Source organism: Heloderma suspectum, chromosome 2 (assembly GCF_057233095.1).
Source record: "Heloderma suspectum isolate Gila_16-S chromosome 2, 16-S_ref, whole genome shotgun sequence".
Taxonomy (NCBI): domain Eukaryota; kingdom Metazoa; phylum Chordata; class Lepidosauria; order Squamata; family Helodermatidae; genus Heloderma; species Heloderma suspectum.
In genome coordinates, this window is record NC_139459.1 from 90,870,471 (window position 1) to 90,882,449 (window position 11,979).

The 11,979-nt window shown below is 41.4% G+C and overlaps 1 protein-coding gene across 1 annotated transcript; it reads left to right on the forward strand.

Annotated features, from left to right (window-relative positions):
• Positions 1–2,581: 2,581 nt before the first annotated feature.
• On the forward strand, positions 2,582–11,573 carry LOC146352462 (cryptic protein-like). Its single transcript, XM_084832115.1, has 6 exons — positions 2,582–2,887; positions 3,645–3,694; positions 3,829–4,008; positions 5,865–5,979; positions 6,074–6,180; positions 10,693–11,573. The coding sequence occupies exons 1-6, from the start codon at positions 2,865–2,867 to the stop codon at positions 10,824–10,826; spliced, it is 609 nt and encodes a 202-aa protein (XP_084688241.1). The 5' UTR covers positions 2,582–2,864; the 3' UTR covers positions 10,827–11,573.
• The last annotated feature ends 406 nt before the right edge of the window (positions 11,574–11,979 follow it).

Below are 11,979 nucleotides of genomic sequence, written 5' to 3' on the forward strand. Positions count from 1 at the left end.
TTTGCAGCTTCGTATCTTCGCAACGGTTGCTTTTGGGCTCAGTGCCCAAGGGCTGGGGAGGGTCTTGGGTGAAGGAACAAGCGATTTCAGAGCGATGGCTAGGCACATAGCGCTCATGCTTGTGAGTGCGAACCATTGCGGGAGTCTCAGGCTGGAGAACTGTCAAACTGATGGTGCGGAGACAGAACACCCAATTTTTACCTAAAGTCAGAAATACACAGCAGAGCCACTGAAATATAAAACAGCCACTGAAGTGCCACACCCCCACACTCATGGGACTGCACAGCTGCACATATCAGTATAATGGGGGGGGAGGGCACGTGAGTCTCTTAGGGAAGCGCGCAGTACATCACGAGTGTATCACAGAGCATGGTGATTCAAAGCTGCATTGCTGCGCAGTTGCAACGGGGGGGTCAAAGTGGTGGGGCCCTGGAGGGCCACAATTTGCCTACTGCTGGGCTAGATGATTTTCAGGTCCTTGTACAGCCCAGTCCTATCCATGTTTACTCTGAAGTAAGTTCCACTGTGTTCAATGAGGCTGACCCCAGGTCATGTGCAATGGCTTGCAACCCTACAGCACAATCCTAGGCATGTTTACTCACATGTAAATTCCATTGTTTCTAATGGGGTTTATTCCCTAGTAAGTGTGTTTGGGAGTGCAGCCTTAATTTTATGAGTATTTAAAACAAAGATCCATTACCTAAAATTGTGAGGTTGTCATTTTAAATCATGATTAGGTTTTCTTTTAAAAACATTGAGGAATTATTTGTTATTTGCCAGCCTAATTTTAGAGATGAATGACAGCCCAATCTTATTCATGCTTACTGAGGAATAAGACCCACGTATGTGTGTATATGCCTTATCTAATATTAAGACAACAAGTAATACTTGAACCAGAAGCCAGTCATAGTGCTCAGGATACAAACATTAGGCTCAATACTACAACTTCTTAAATGTAATTTTACACAAGAGATAATTTAACCAAATATAGATCAGGGTTTTTTAATTAAAAAAATTGAAACCCCTTTTTCAAAGCTGTAGAACAATAATGTGTCTTAAGCTCTGTCTGCGTGAATGGAAGAGGGTTAATACTGGCAGTATATTCAGTGCATATTTGTTGTTGTTCAGTCGTTAAGTCGTGTCTGGCTCTTCGTGACCCCATATGGAAATTATTCAAAACTTCCACAAAATTCAGGAACAGCACCAAAGTTTTAAATCCGAATTTAAGTCCACCTAAGGCTCTCCTCTTATGAGCTGACTTTTAAAAGAATTATGTGAAAGAGAAATGGTAGACAGGGTCTATAACATAGCCAGGATGAGCCCTTGAACAAGCTCCTAGACCAGAGGTGTCTGCAGACATTCCTCCAATAATACACTGAACTTGTGGGCAGTGAGACCCCACCTTCTGGCCTCACATGCAGTGTTAATGAGAAAGGACCATATGCATTCTTTCAAGGGGGTGTCGTGTGCCCTCCCCCCTCCAATTGGGGTCAATCTACATATCTCTTAGATTTCTGTTGTGTCTTAATCACAGATTAATAGCTGAAAAGGGTATGCAAATTATCATTGCCTGCAGAACATACCCATGCCTTTCAGGTAGGGATGTTTTGTTTTTAAAGTCATTCCATGAGTAAATGTACTTCAGAAACTTTCTAGATTCGCTTCTTAATCTCTGTCCTTTCATGTAATGTAAAAGTGAAACAGCTAAATAACACAATCCTAAGACACCTCGTTCCTTTTGAAGCGACCTCCTGCAGAAGATGGAATGTTTTATGCCAACCTTCTCCAAGCGAATGCCCTCCATATGCCATGCTATCTGGAAATGATGAGAGTTGTAGTTCCACTCATCTGGAGGGCACTAGCTTGGAGAAGGCTGCTTTTAAAAAGAGACGTGCATATAACTTTAGCTACAGAGCAGTAATCTTCAACTCTTTCAGAGTCTGGGTCCACCAACATGGACCGACTTTTAATTTGTTATCGTATAAGATGGCCATCTTCATCTCTATTCTAACCAGATACAAAGGAGGAAAGGGGCCTCCTCTACCTTTAACAGTGATGTAGAAGAGGGAATTTCAGTGGGTGCTGCTGCTGCTGCTTCCTACTGCATGAAAAGTTTCCGCACCTTGCCAAAATCCTGTCTTCGAAACAGATATTACTTTAAAACTGTACCTAGCTGCTTTCCCGCAACCCCATTTTTTACCCTAGAGTAGCCACAGGTCTATCACATTTGGATCGGGACCCTGGCATGGGGTTAGTAGGGGGACTTAAGATCTGGATCGGCCCCTGCTCATACTCTATAATGAACGGGGAAAACGACGTAGCTGCTAGATACGGATTTAAAGCGACGTCTGCTTTGGCCCCTTTACAACTATTAAACGTACAGGGTCCTCCTCCTTTGCGTCTGGTCCCTTGCCTTCCTCGTTCTGTCTTTCGCCTTCTCTTAAAAACGTAAAACAAACAAGAATAAAATGCTGGTGATGCTAATGGTGCAGCCCCCCTTGGGTCACCCGAGCAAATCACCGCCGCTGCCGGGCTCCACCTCCAGCAAGAAACGTTTACGTACTTTAGGGGAGGGGGGTAGGAAGGAACCAGCCAACTCTGAGAGATTAGAATTGACCGTCCGCACCTCTGCGAAGCATCCACCAACAGAAGAGCTACTGGGAACGTTGTGCCTTTCCGATGCTACCCTAAACTGGAGCCAGGTGGTAAAGTTTTCCGCTTTTAAACGTTTCTATTGCTGTAACTTCAGCTCTGGCGATCAAAGTGAAGGTAACTGCATAGAACAACCTAGATAGCTTCCCGTTGGAAACAGCGTTACAGCTCAAGGTGTTTTTTTTCTTTGGGGAAAAAACCACTATAAGAAAATGTATTGGAGACAAAACACTAGGTAAGTCTACTTTTATATTCTACAATTACCTTATATTGAGTCATGCAGCGTTTATTCTTAGTGTATACAAAGGCATTTTTTTTAACAAACGTATAGAGGATTGGTTCCAGACTTGGCCATACTTAGAGTAGAACTATTGGCATCAATGAGTAACTTAAGGCCCATTGAAATCAATGGGCTACTCTGCCTAAGTCATGATCCAGTCGACCATAATTTTGCACACTCTTGAATATTGCCTTTTTTTAATGCTATACAAATGACAGATGTATTTGTGAAGTAATTGTTTCAGTGACAAATAGGGATGAGAATGCAACTATTAAACTAGGATCTTACAGATATGCATAATACTGTGTTTCATTGTAATAATAGTGTGGCTGATAGGTTCAGTTGCAGTACTCTTTTACAGCATGATCCTAAGTGTTTCCTCAGAAGGAAGTCCCAGTGAATTTAGTTTGACTTCTTAGTGAGTGTGTTTAGCCTGCGTTCTTCATTAGCATCTTTTTCTTCCATTAAATCTACAGTCCTAAACACGCTTACCTGGGATTAAGCCCCATAGAACTCAACACGGTTTACTTCTGAGTAGATATGCCAAGATTGCACTGTGGATTGTATCCAATGTTAGTCTTAAATCCCATTCATTTCAATAGGTCTACTCTTAAGTAGCAGTAAACTGGAGACAACCTTGGGAATGCATTTTTCTCTATCCATCAACCTTTTTTCTAATTAAGCTAATTTTGTTTTCTTTTTGAATTTCTAGATTTATTTTCACATTGACACTGGCTTTGCAAGTTATGCATTTTGGAAAAGGTGAGGAACTGTACCTTGCTTTGTCTGCTTCCATATGTTGCTCTTAATACTCTGTATAATGGCTATATATATTTAAAAAAAAAAAAAAACATTAAAAATCTGTACCCTTACGTTCTTATCATGTATTCTCCAAGGCTATAGCAAAGAGGAGGATGGGCATGAGACTGGACAAAATGTTGATTCTACAGCCCAAAAGCATTATGCCAAAGACCAAGCAACCACATTAAATGTCTTCAATGAAATGAATCAAAGCTATGAGAGCAGAAAGCAGATGAACTCTAGGCCAAGGGTGCCTTTCACTGGTCTTACACAGAGTAGGTAACTTTCTGCCTCTTTCTATCATTATATTTTATTTACAGGCAGTCCTGGCCCATCTGTATTCGAAGGCAATTTGTAGGCCTGCAATATAAACCTGGCTAAACCACAACTAGCCACTAACTGGCTAGCTGAGCAGCTCAGGACCATTTCACATGGACATCCGTTCAATAGAGACAAGAGTCTGGTGTAGAGTGATGATATAGATGGAGTGTTGGCATTAGGCAGAGGAGGCCTGAGTTCAAATCCTTGCTCAGCTGTAAATCCTATGCAATCCTATGCATATTTACTCAGTAGTAAGGCGCACTGTGTTCGGTGGGCTTAGTTCCACCTAAGCATGTATATGATTGCGGTGTGGGTGACCTTGGACCTGTTACCAGCTTTCACCGTATCCTACATTACAGGAGTGGTGTTGTGAGGAAAAAATAGGGAACAACTTGAACTTTGAGGAAAGGGGTGGGATAAAAATAATCACATGAATATGGCTTCCCACATGCAGTGAAATAGATACACCTATGCTTGTTATAGTGCACATGTGGTTTTCTTACAGAAAGTCTGTACAGATATTACTGTGTGAATAGGGTGGGAGTGGCATTGTATGCTGTCCTTACTTCTGACCATTTAGTTGACTGTCTGTGAAGAGTCGATGCACTTACAAGTATATGTGCAGAGGTCTCTGTTCTGTCTACTTACTTGCTTACTTGGGGAGTTGGCTAAACTCTTTGGGACAAATGTGTATGGACAGGGGCTCCAATCCAGATTGGGCCTATAGCAAGGAGGAAAGATTTAAATCCCTCCTACCTCTTGTACTAGGGTCCTGATCTGGATCAGCCCCCACTGCACCAACTGCAGAGCAGAGTAAAAATGGGTGGGGGGAGAGATGTTGCTTCTAGTCGTGGATTTGATTTAATGTAACTGTCTGTTTTGGCAAGACAGTACATTCTACTGAGATCAGCGGTACTTGCTTCTGAGGAAATGCATAAGATTGCATTGTTGCAAGCTTCTCCTAAAGTTATTTAGGATCTCACTGAGTCCATTTGAGCTTATTCCTATTATGTTTAGGGTTACACCCATACAGCCATTTCCTATTTGAATGCCCAAGATTTCATAAGTGTTCTTCCACATGGGGATCTTATCGTTCAATCTTTTCTGGTACCATATCCCTAAATGACCTGACAGAAATCTAAGACCCTGTTGTAGTTACATCTGGGAAATGCTCAAGTTCCCATGTAATATTTCCATGATTGATTATAAAAGCCTATCAGTGTGCTGGAGTTACATCATAAATGGCCTTTCTAGTCAAGGATAATAGAAGAGACTATGTAGATCAGAGGATGGCAGATGACAAATATGTAATCATCATCATTATCAAAACATGAGTATATTACTTGTTAAATTTATTTTGGTATATTATTTTTGCCTAAACTGTAAATGAAGTATAACTTGAAAAGGCAGTGCCAGATCTTTGCTTCACCAGGAGATAATGGCAAAAAACTGATTTTCATTCTTTTAATAAATGTCTGGCTACTTTAAAAAGAACTGATTTATTAAGAGTGTTGAGTGAGATCTGCTCCTACTAGTATGAAATATGCAGTTCCGCGTGCACACATCTCCAGTAGAACATGTCAGAGGTTGCTGCTTGGCTACTTGGTAAGCCCTAGCAGTGTGCTTTTAATCCTTATCTAAACAAATCAGGCTTAACTGAACAAACACTGTTAACAGGCAGCTAATTTTATTGTCCCCTTAAGGCCAATAAAATCAGACCCTTGGCAGCCAGGGAGATTTGGCAGAGCAAGTGGGAAAGTAGGTTCAGAGAGGTCTGTTTCTTGGTAAACTGTGGAATATTCACTTTCAGGTAGAACACTGAACCGGCACTGCTGTCAAAATGGAGGGACCTGTATCCTGGGCAGCTTTTGTGCTTGCCCCAAACATTTTATTGGCAGATACTGTGAACATGATGAACGGAAGAGGTAAGGAAACAGGCTGGAAGGCAAGAGTTCTGGGGTAGTGGTTTGCTAATGTGATAGGGTAAAAGTTTTGAACTTTCTTATCTGTCATTGACAGCAACTGTGGCCCGTTCACGCATGGGGAATGGATACAAAAGAGTTGCCAGTTGTGCCGGTGCGGTTATGGTGTCCTGCACTGTTTATCCGAACGAATGCAAAACTGTGGTGAGAACTTAATTTAAACATTTGCTCATTAATAGTAGCCTTCCCCAATCTGCGGATGTGTTGAACTGCAACTCCCAAAATCCCTCAGATCCAACACATCTGGAGGGACACTAGGTTGGGAAAGGCTGATCTGTATGAACATAGGAAGCTGCCTTATACCATATAGCTGAGTATTGGTAACACTGGCTGGCAGAGTATCAGGCAAGATTTTTTTCCAGCTTTACCTGAAGATGGCAGGGATTGAACCTCAAGATTGTCTGCATGCAAAGCATGTGCTGTTCCACTGAGCCACAGCCCCTCATACGTTGATGGTTATTGATCACTTTGAATGATCAGTGGTGAACTGTTTTTTATTTCACCCTTCAATAAGGAATATAGTCTGATTTTTAAGAGCTTGCAACAATAGTTATTTAGATATTTCTTCCTGTATCTATTTAATTTGAAAAACTTCAGCCAAAATGGTATAACATTAGTGTACATAGGGATGGGTACATAGACCCATTCCAATCTGGGTTTCATCCTGGTTACAGGTCTGAATCAGCCTTGGTCGCCCTGATGGATGACATTTACTGAGAGAGGGACAGGGGGAGTGCAACCCTGTTAATTCTGCTCAGTCTCTCATTGGCTTTTGATACCATTGACCATGGTATCCTCCTGGATTGACTCTGTGGTTCCAGTGGAGTGGTTCTGGTCCTACGTGTGGGGCCGATTTCAGAGACTAACATTGGGTGACTATTCCTTGGCCCCTTGGCAATTGGGCTATGGGATTCCACATGGTACCATCTTGTCTCCAGTGTTATTTAACATCTGTATGAAGCCACTGGGAGTGGTCATTAGCAGACTTGGATCTAAAAGCCATCAGTATGCTGATGACACACAGCTCTGTCTCCCTATGACATCTGAACTGGGAGAGGCTGTGCAAGTCCTGGACCATTGCCTGAACTCAGCAATGGGCTGGATGAGGGCCAATAAACAGAAACCAAATCCTGGCAAGATGGAAGCCCTGTGGGTGGAGTAGTCTGGAAGATAGGCTCATTGCCTGTTCTGGATGGGGTTGTACTCCCTCTGAAAAATCAGGTCTGTAGTTCAGGGATACTCCTAGATCCTTCACTGTCGCTGGAGGTCCAAGAGGCCATGGCGGCTTGGAGTGCCTTTTACTAACTTCAGCTGGCTTGCTGACTACAGCCTCTCCTGGACAGGGATAGCTTGGCCACAGCAGTACAGGCACTAATAACTTCAAGACTGGATTGCTGCAATGCACTCTACGTGGGGCTGCCCTTAAGACTGATCTGGAAGCTGGAGCTAGTGCAGAATGCAGCAGCTCAGCTGTTGTGGGAGCTGCTCCTTTTCAGCATGTAACTCCTTCGCTGAGGGAACTGCACTGGCTGCCTATCTGCTATCAGGCCGGGCTTAAGGTTTCGTACTAGCGTACAAAGCCCTAAACAGCTTGGGATCAGGATACCTGAGAGAGCGCCTTCTCTTTTACCAACCTGCCCAGTCACTGAAGTCATTGGAGGGCTTGGTCCTGGTGGTTCCACATGGACCTATGGCCTGAATGGAGTCCACCAGGAGAAGAGCCTTCAGTGTGGCAGCTTCCTTTCTTTGGAACTCCCTGCCCCTGGAGGTCAAGCAGGCACCATCACTGTGTTGTTTCCAGCGCCTCCTGAAAACAACACTGTTCCAGGAGGCATCCCTTAATTGACCAGTCACAGTTTCTACTGGCAGTCTGTTTTATAAAAAGCATAATTTTAATCTGGTGTTTTAATCTGTTTATTCTTTTACTGCTTTTTGTGTTCATCACTCCCAAATCTGTTTTAGATATGAAGCAGTATACAAATATTGTAAATAAACAGATATTTTTCCCCCCTCCCTCCTAGTTTTAAAAGTTGCCTAACCCTAGATTAGGGCTGGGCAACACAGTGCCCTCCAGATGTTTTGGACTACAGCTCCCATAATCCCTGACAATTAGACATATTGGTTGGGGTTAATGGGAGATGTAGTCCAACACATCTGGTGGACACCAGCTTGCCTATGCCTGTCCTAAACTGATACTTGACACAAGCAGACAAAAACACCAAAGATGCTTCTTGCCTGTATAATATATGCCTCTCCTTGAACTACATTTACGAAGTACAGGCATGTAAAACAACTAGAGGAAACAACAAGTATCGCTGAATGAATTCTGGCCTAGATTATGTAGGAGTTCAGATTAAGTTATCGTAATGATCCCTTCGGGCCTTGATATATATCTGTTATTTTGAATGCTTCTTCTCTTATCAAAATTCATTGAGCTATTAGGTTTTTAAAAAGAAACTAGTTCCACACTGCTAGTTACATGTAAAATGTGTGGTGTAACTGAATGGTTGTTACTACTGTCTTTCAAACATGCATCAGCATTGGGGCCAAAAAGCCCCCAGGAACAATTATTCTCTTTGCATGCACTGAACTCAAGACAAAGCTATATCTCAAAACATTCCCTGCAGCTGCAACTTAAGAGCTGCTCCCTTTTGTCTACTTTATTTATTTACTTATTACTTACTACATTTCTATATTGCCTAATAGCCATAGCTCTCTGGGTGGTTTCCAAAAGTTAAAACCCCAAAATACAACACGATAAAATATAAAGCCTTTAAAAGTTTAAAATGGAATAAAACCAGAGTGAAAACCAGCAGCAGTGTAAAAATCTAAAAACATAACACATTTAAAAACAAAACTGAAGGAATAAAAAGCCTGGGCAGGGGGAGTCTTCACTGGGTGCTTAAAAGACCACAGTGCAGGTACCAAGTGAGCCTGTCTGGGGAAGGCATTCCATACACAACTGCCACCACTGAAAAGGCCCTCTTCTTGGTCGCCACCTGCCCCACATCCTTTGGCAGGGACACACCAAGATGGGCCTCAAATACCATCTTAAGAGTCCAGGCAGGTATATATGGGAGGTATAAAGGTAAAAGTATAATGGTAAACAGGAGCTATAATGAATAAATTGTAGGTATAAAGGTAAAGGTATGATTCACTTTTAAAAGGATATCTCTTGGGGAAGAATGTCACTTCTTAAATTTCTGTCTGTCCTGCATCTGTTAAAGGCATAGAAGCCCTGTGAGGTGGGGTGGGGAAATTTGATAATCCTGTAAATAGGACTTCATTGCCATGTTGGTGACAGAGGATAAAAATTGTTCTTGTCTATTAGTTTCAGCATTGCAGTGGACATATACAGCCTTTGGAGAGCCACAGCTTTCTTTAGTCAGCCCAGATGCTTGGGAATTCTTGCCATAATGATAGCACACATTAGCTGCACAAAATATTCTGTATTTTATTTTTTATTCATCCTTAGATTATTTTACCTGATACATTGATGGAAGTGGGATTTATCAGCAGCAGGTGTTCCTTTCACTGATTCTGAACATTTTATATTACTAGGATCTATTATTTAAACAAACTTTCAGTGATGTCATTATATTGTGCTGGCTGTTAGGGGAAGGCCTGGGAGCACAGGGGCAGAGCACATGCTTTGCATGCAAAAGATTCCAGGTATAGTCCCCAGCTTCTCCAGGCAGGGCTAGGAAAGAATCCTGCCTGAAACCCTGGAGAGCTGTTGCCACTCACTGTCAACGATTCTGGGCAAAATGGACCAATGGTCTCTATTCAGTATGAGCTTTCTGTGTTCCTATGTTTTTGTAAAAAGAGGTTGTATCAAGTGAAAAGCTGTGTCCAGGCTTCCCCTCGGTTTTCGTAACTACATATATATTCATAATTACCATTTATAAAGCATTGGTTTTAGTAGTACCAGTAGCTTCTGCTCTGGCCAGATGGCTGATAGTATGTTCAATTCATGCAGATACATCTGCCTGGGTTGGATAAAATGCCTCCACAATGGTCTTGTGAATCAGCCCTTAGGTGGACTTGAAACCTTTGGGACTGCTGTCAACTTCCACTACAGTCCTTGTTAAATATAGGCAAGAGAACTAATATAACTGAGTTGTGAATTATTTGTCTAGCACCTCTGTTCTTAACCCATATATTTGAAATGCAAGCCCTGACTAATTGCACTGGAACTTTATTTTCAGTAAGTGGCTTAGGATAGGCTGTGACTCTAAAGTGATTACTCCTACATTCCACACTACAATATATGATGGATCCATGTAAATATGTTTAGCTCTGGGGTGTTAACCTCACTTTGTTTTCTGTTTTCTTTACCTGGGACAAAAAGGGTTAAAGGAGTACAACCGGTTTTATTTAGCTAACTTCTTTTCCAGTGGTTTGTATTTACTTTTGATTATGCTGTGATTAATGCCTGCAAGAGCTGATAAGTTGCTATCAGCTGGTGCTCAAAGGGTCCTCAATGGCCCCCATTTGCACTTCTCCTCTGAGAATAGGATCTGTGATTTGGTTTCTACAGATGATCACTTTAACTTAAGCACTTGCAAAGAAACTAGGAAGGAAATGACAAAATCTTGTTGAAATGATTTGTATGGTGGTCCCCTTGTTAACTAACAACTTTTTTTCTTTTCTCAGCTGTAAGAGAGGAAGAGGAATTTATCCATTTACCTTCAAATTGTCCAAGATTACAGCAAACAATGTGCTTTCTTATTCTCCTGCTAGGCTGCTTCTTCGCATTGTTTTGCACAAAGCTTTCCTATCAACTGTGAATGACTCACTTATTAGGACTGGGACTCATACAGTGATTTGCCTTATGATGAATCTTGTCCTTCAGAAAGCAGGAAGACTAGATGTTAAAACAAAGGACGCTCTTGCCCTCTGCTTTTCCCCCTATTTATTAACCTGTTTAACAGGATTGGTTTTAGGGGTGTTTTTTTTTTTAAGCACATTCACTTCTACTTCCACAGTGATTTCAGCATTAAATCTGTGGTGTTCCCATTCCCATAAAAGAACAAGACAGGAAGCAAACAGGGTTGATGGTAGATGAATAGAACTATTTTGCTATATTGTAGTAATTTGTAGCTAATATGGAGGCTGCTACACCTAAAAAGGATATTCTGCTGCAATTCAGGAGGACAGGAGTAGCAGTTGTTCTGGACTCTAGAATTAATCACACAGTTCATTTGGTCCCCTGGAACATTTGGAGTGATGGATGCTAAAACGATCCCTTGTGATGTGCAAGCCCTACAATGGCCTTTTCAGAGATTAGTCCCAGTATTAAACCAGTGGTAAAGTACTTGTATTAGTAAAATGCTTGCTAATGAAAAAGCATTATGTTGCCTGAATGTTAATTCTCATTCTGTTTGAATCTGATTTAAGCAGTTCCTTATGTTTTGAAGTATTGACCCATTAGAAGAAAAACCTATATATTTTATTACTTAAATGTTATAAACAGAAAATATTGTTTATATTCCAAAATGGTTTTTCTTTTTAATAAATAAATTGCCATCATACTTATTAGTTAGGCTTGGGTTGGATGAATTTGTCTATCTCTGGAAATCTACATGAAAATGTGCATTTAAATACATATTGCTAAATGTATTTTCTATCAAAATATGCATTTTAAAATTCATGTCGATACAGCCTTTTGTGCCAAGAACTGAACTGGAACTTCTGGGAAGTGCAAAAGCTGGTGGACATCTAAGTTCTGATCTGCATATTAGTCCAGGTAGTGTGGATCAAATCAGTTTATATCAGAATTCACAAAAGTCAAATTCCTCAAGCTTCCCTTGTTAGGATGAAGTTGCATCATTGCTTTTGAGGCTTGATTCAATCGAAACAACCTTTCTTTTACAGTACAGTTTGAATAATAGCCAGGAAGTAGAACAGAGTTCTGAGAGAGTTAAGTCACAATCCTATGCA

Bases quoted from the DNA above. Each gene is read 5' to 3' on its own strand.
- LOC146352462 (XM_084832115.1), top strand. From the start codon at position 2,865: ATGTATTGGAGACAAAACACTAG. The intron at 2,888-3,644 runs GTAAGTCTACTT...TTGAATTTCTAG, and splicing joins TATTGGAGACAAAACACTAG to ATTTATTTTCACATTGACAC. The intron at 4,009-5,864 runs GTAGGTAACTTT...ATTCACTTTCAG, and splicing joins TTTCACTGGTCTTACACAGA to GTAGAACACTGAACCGGCAC.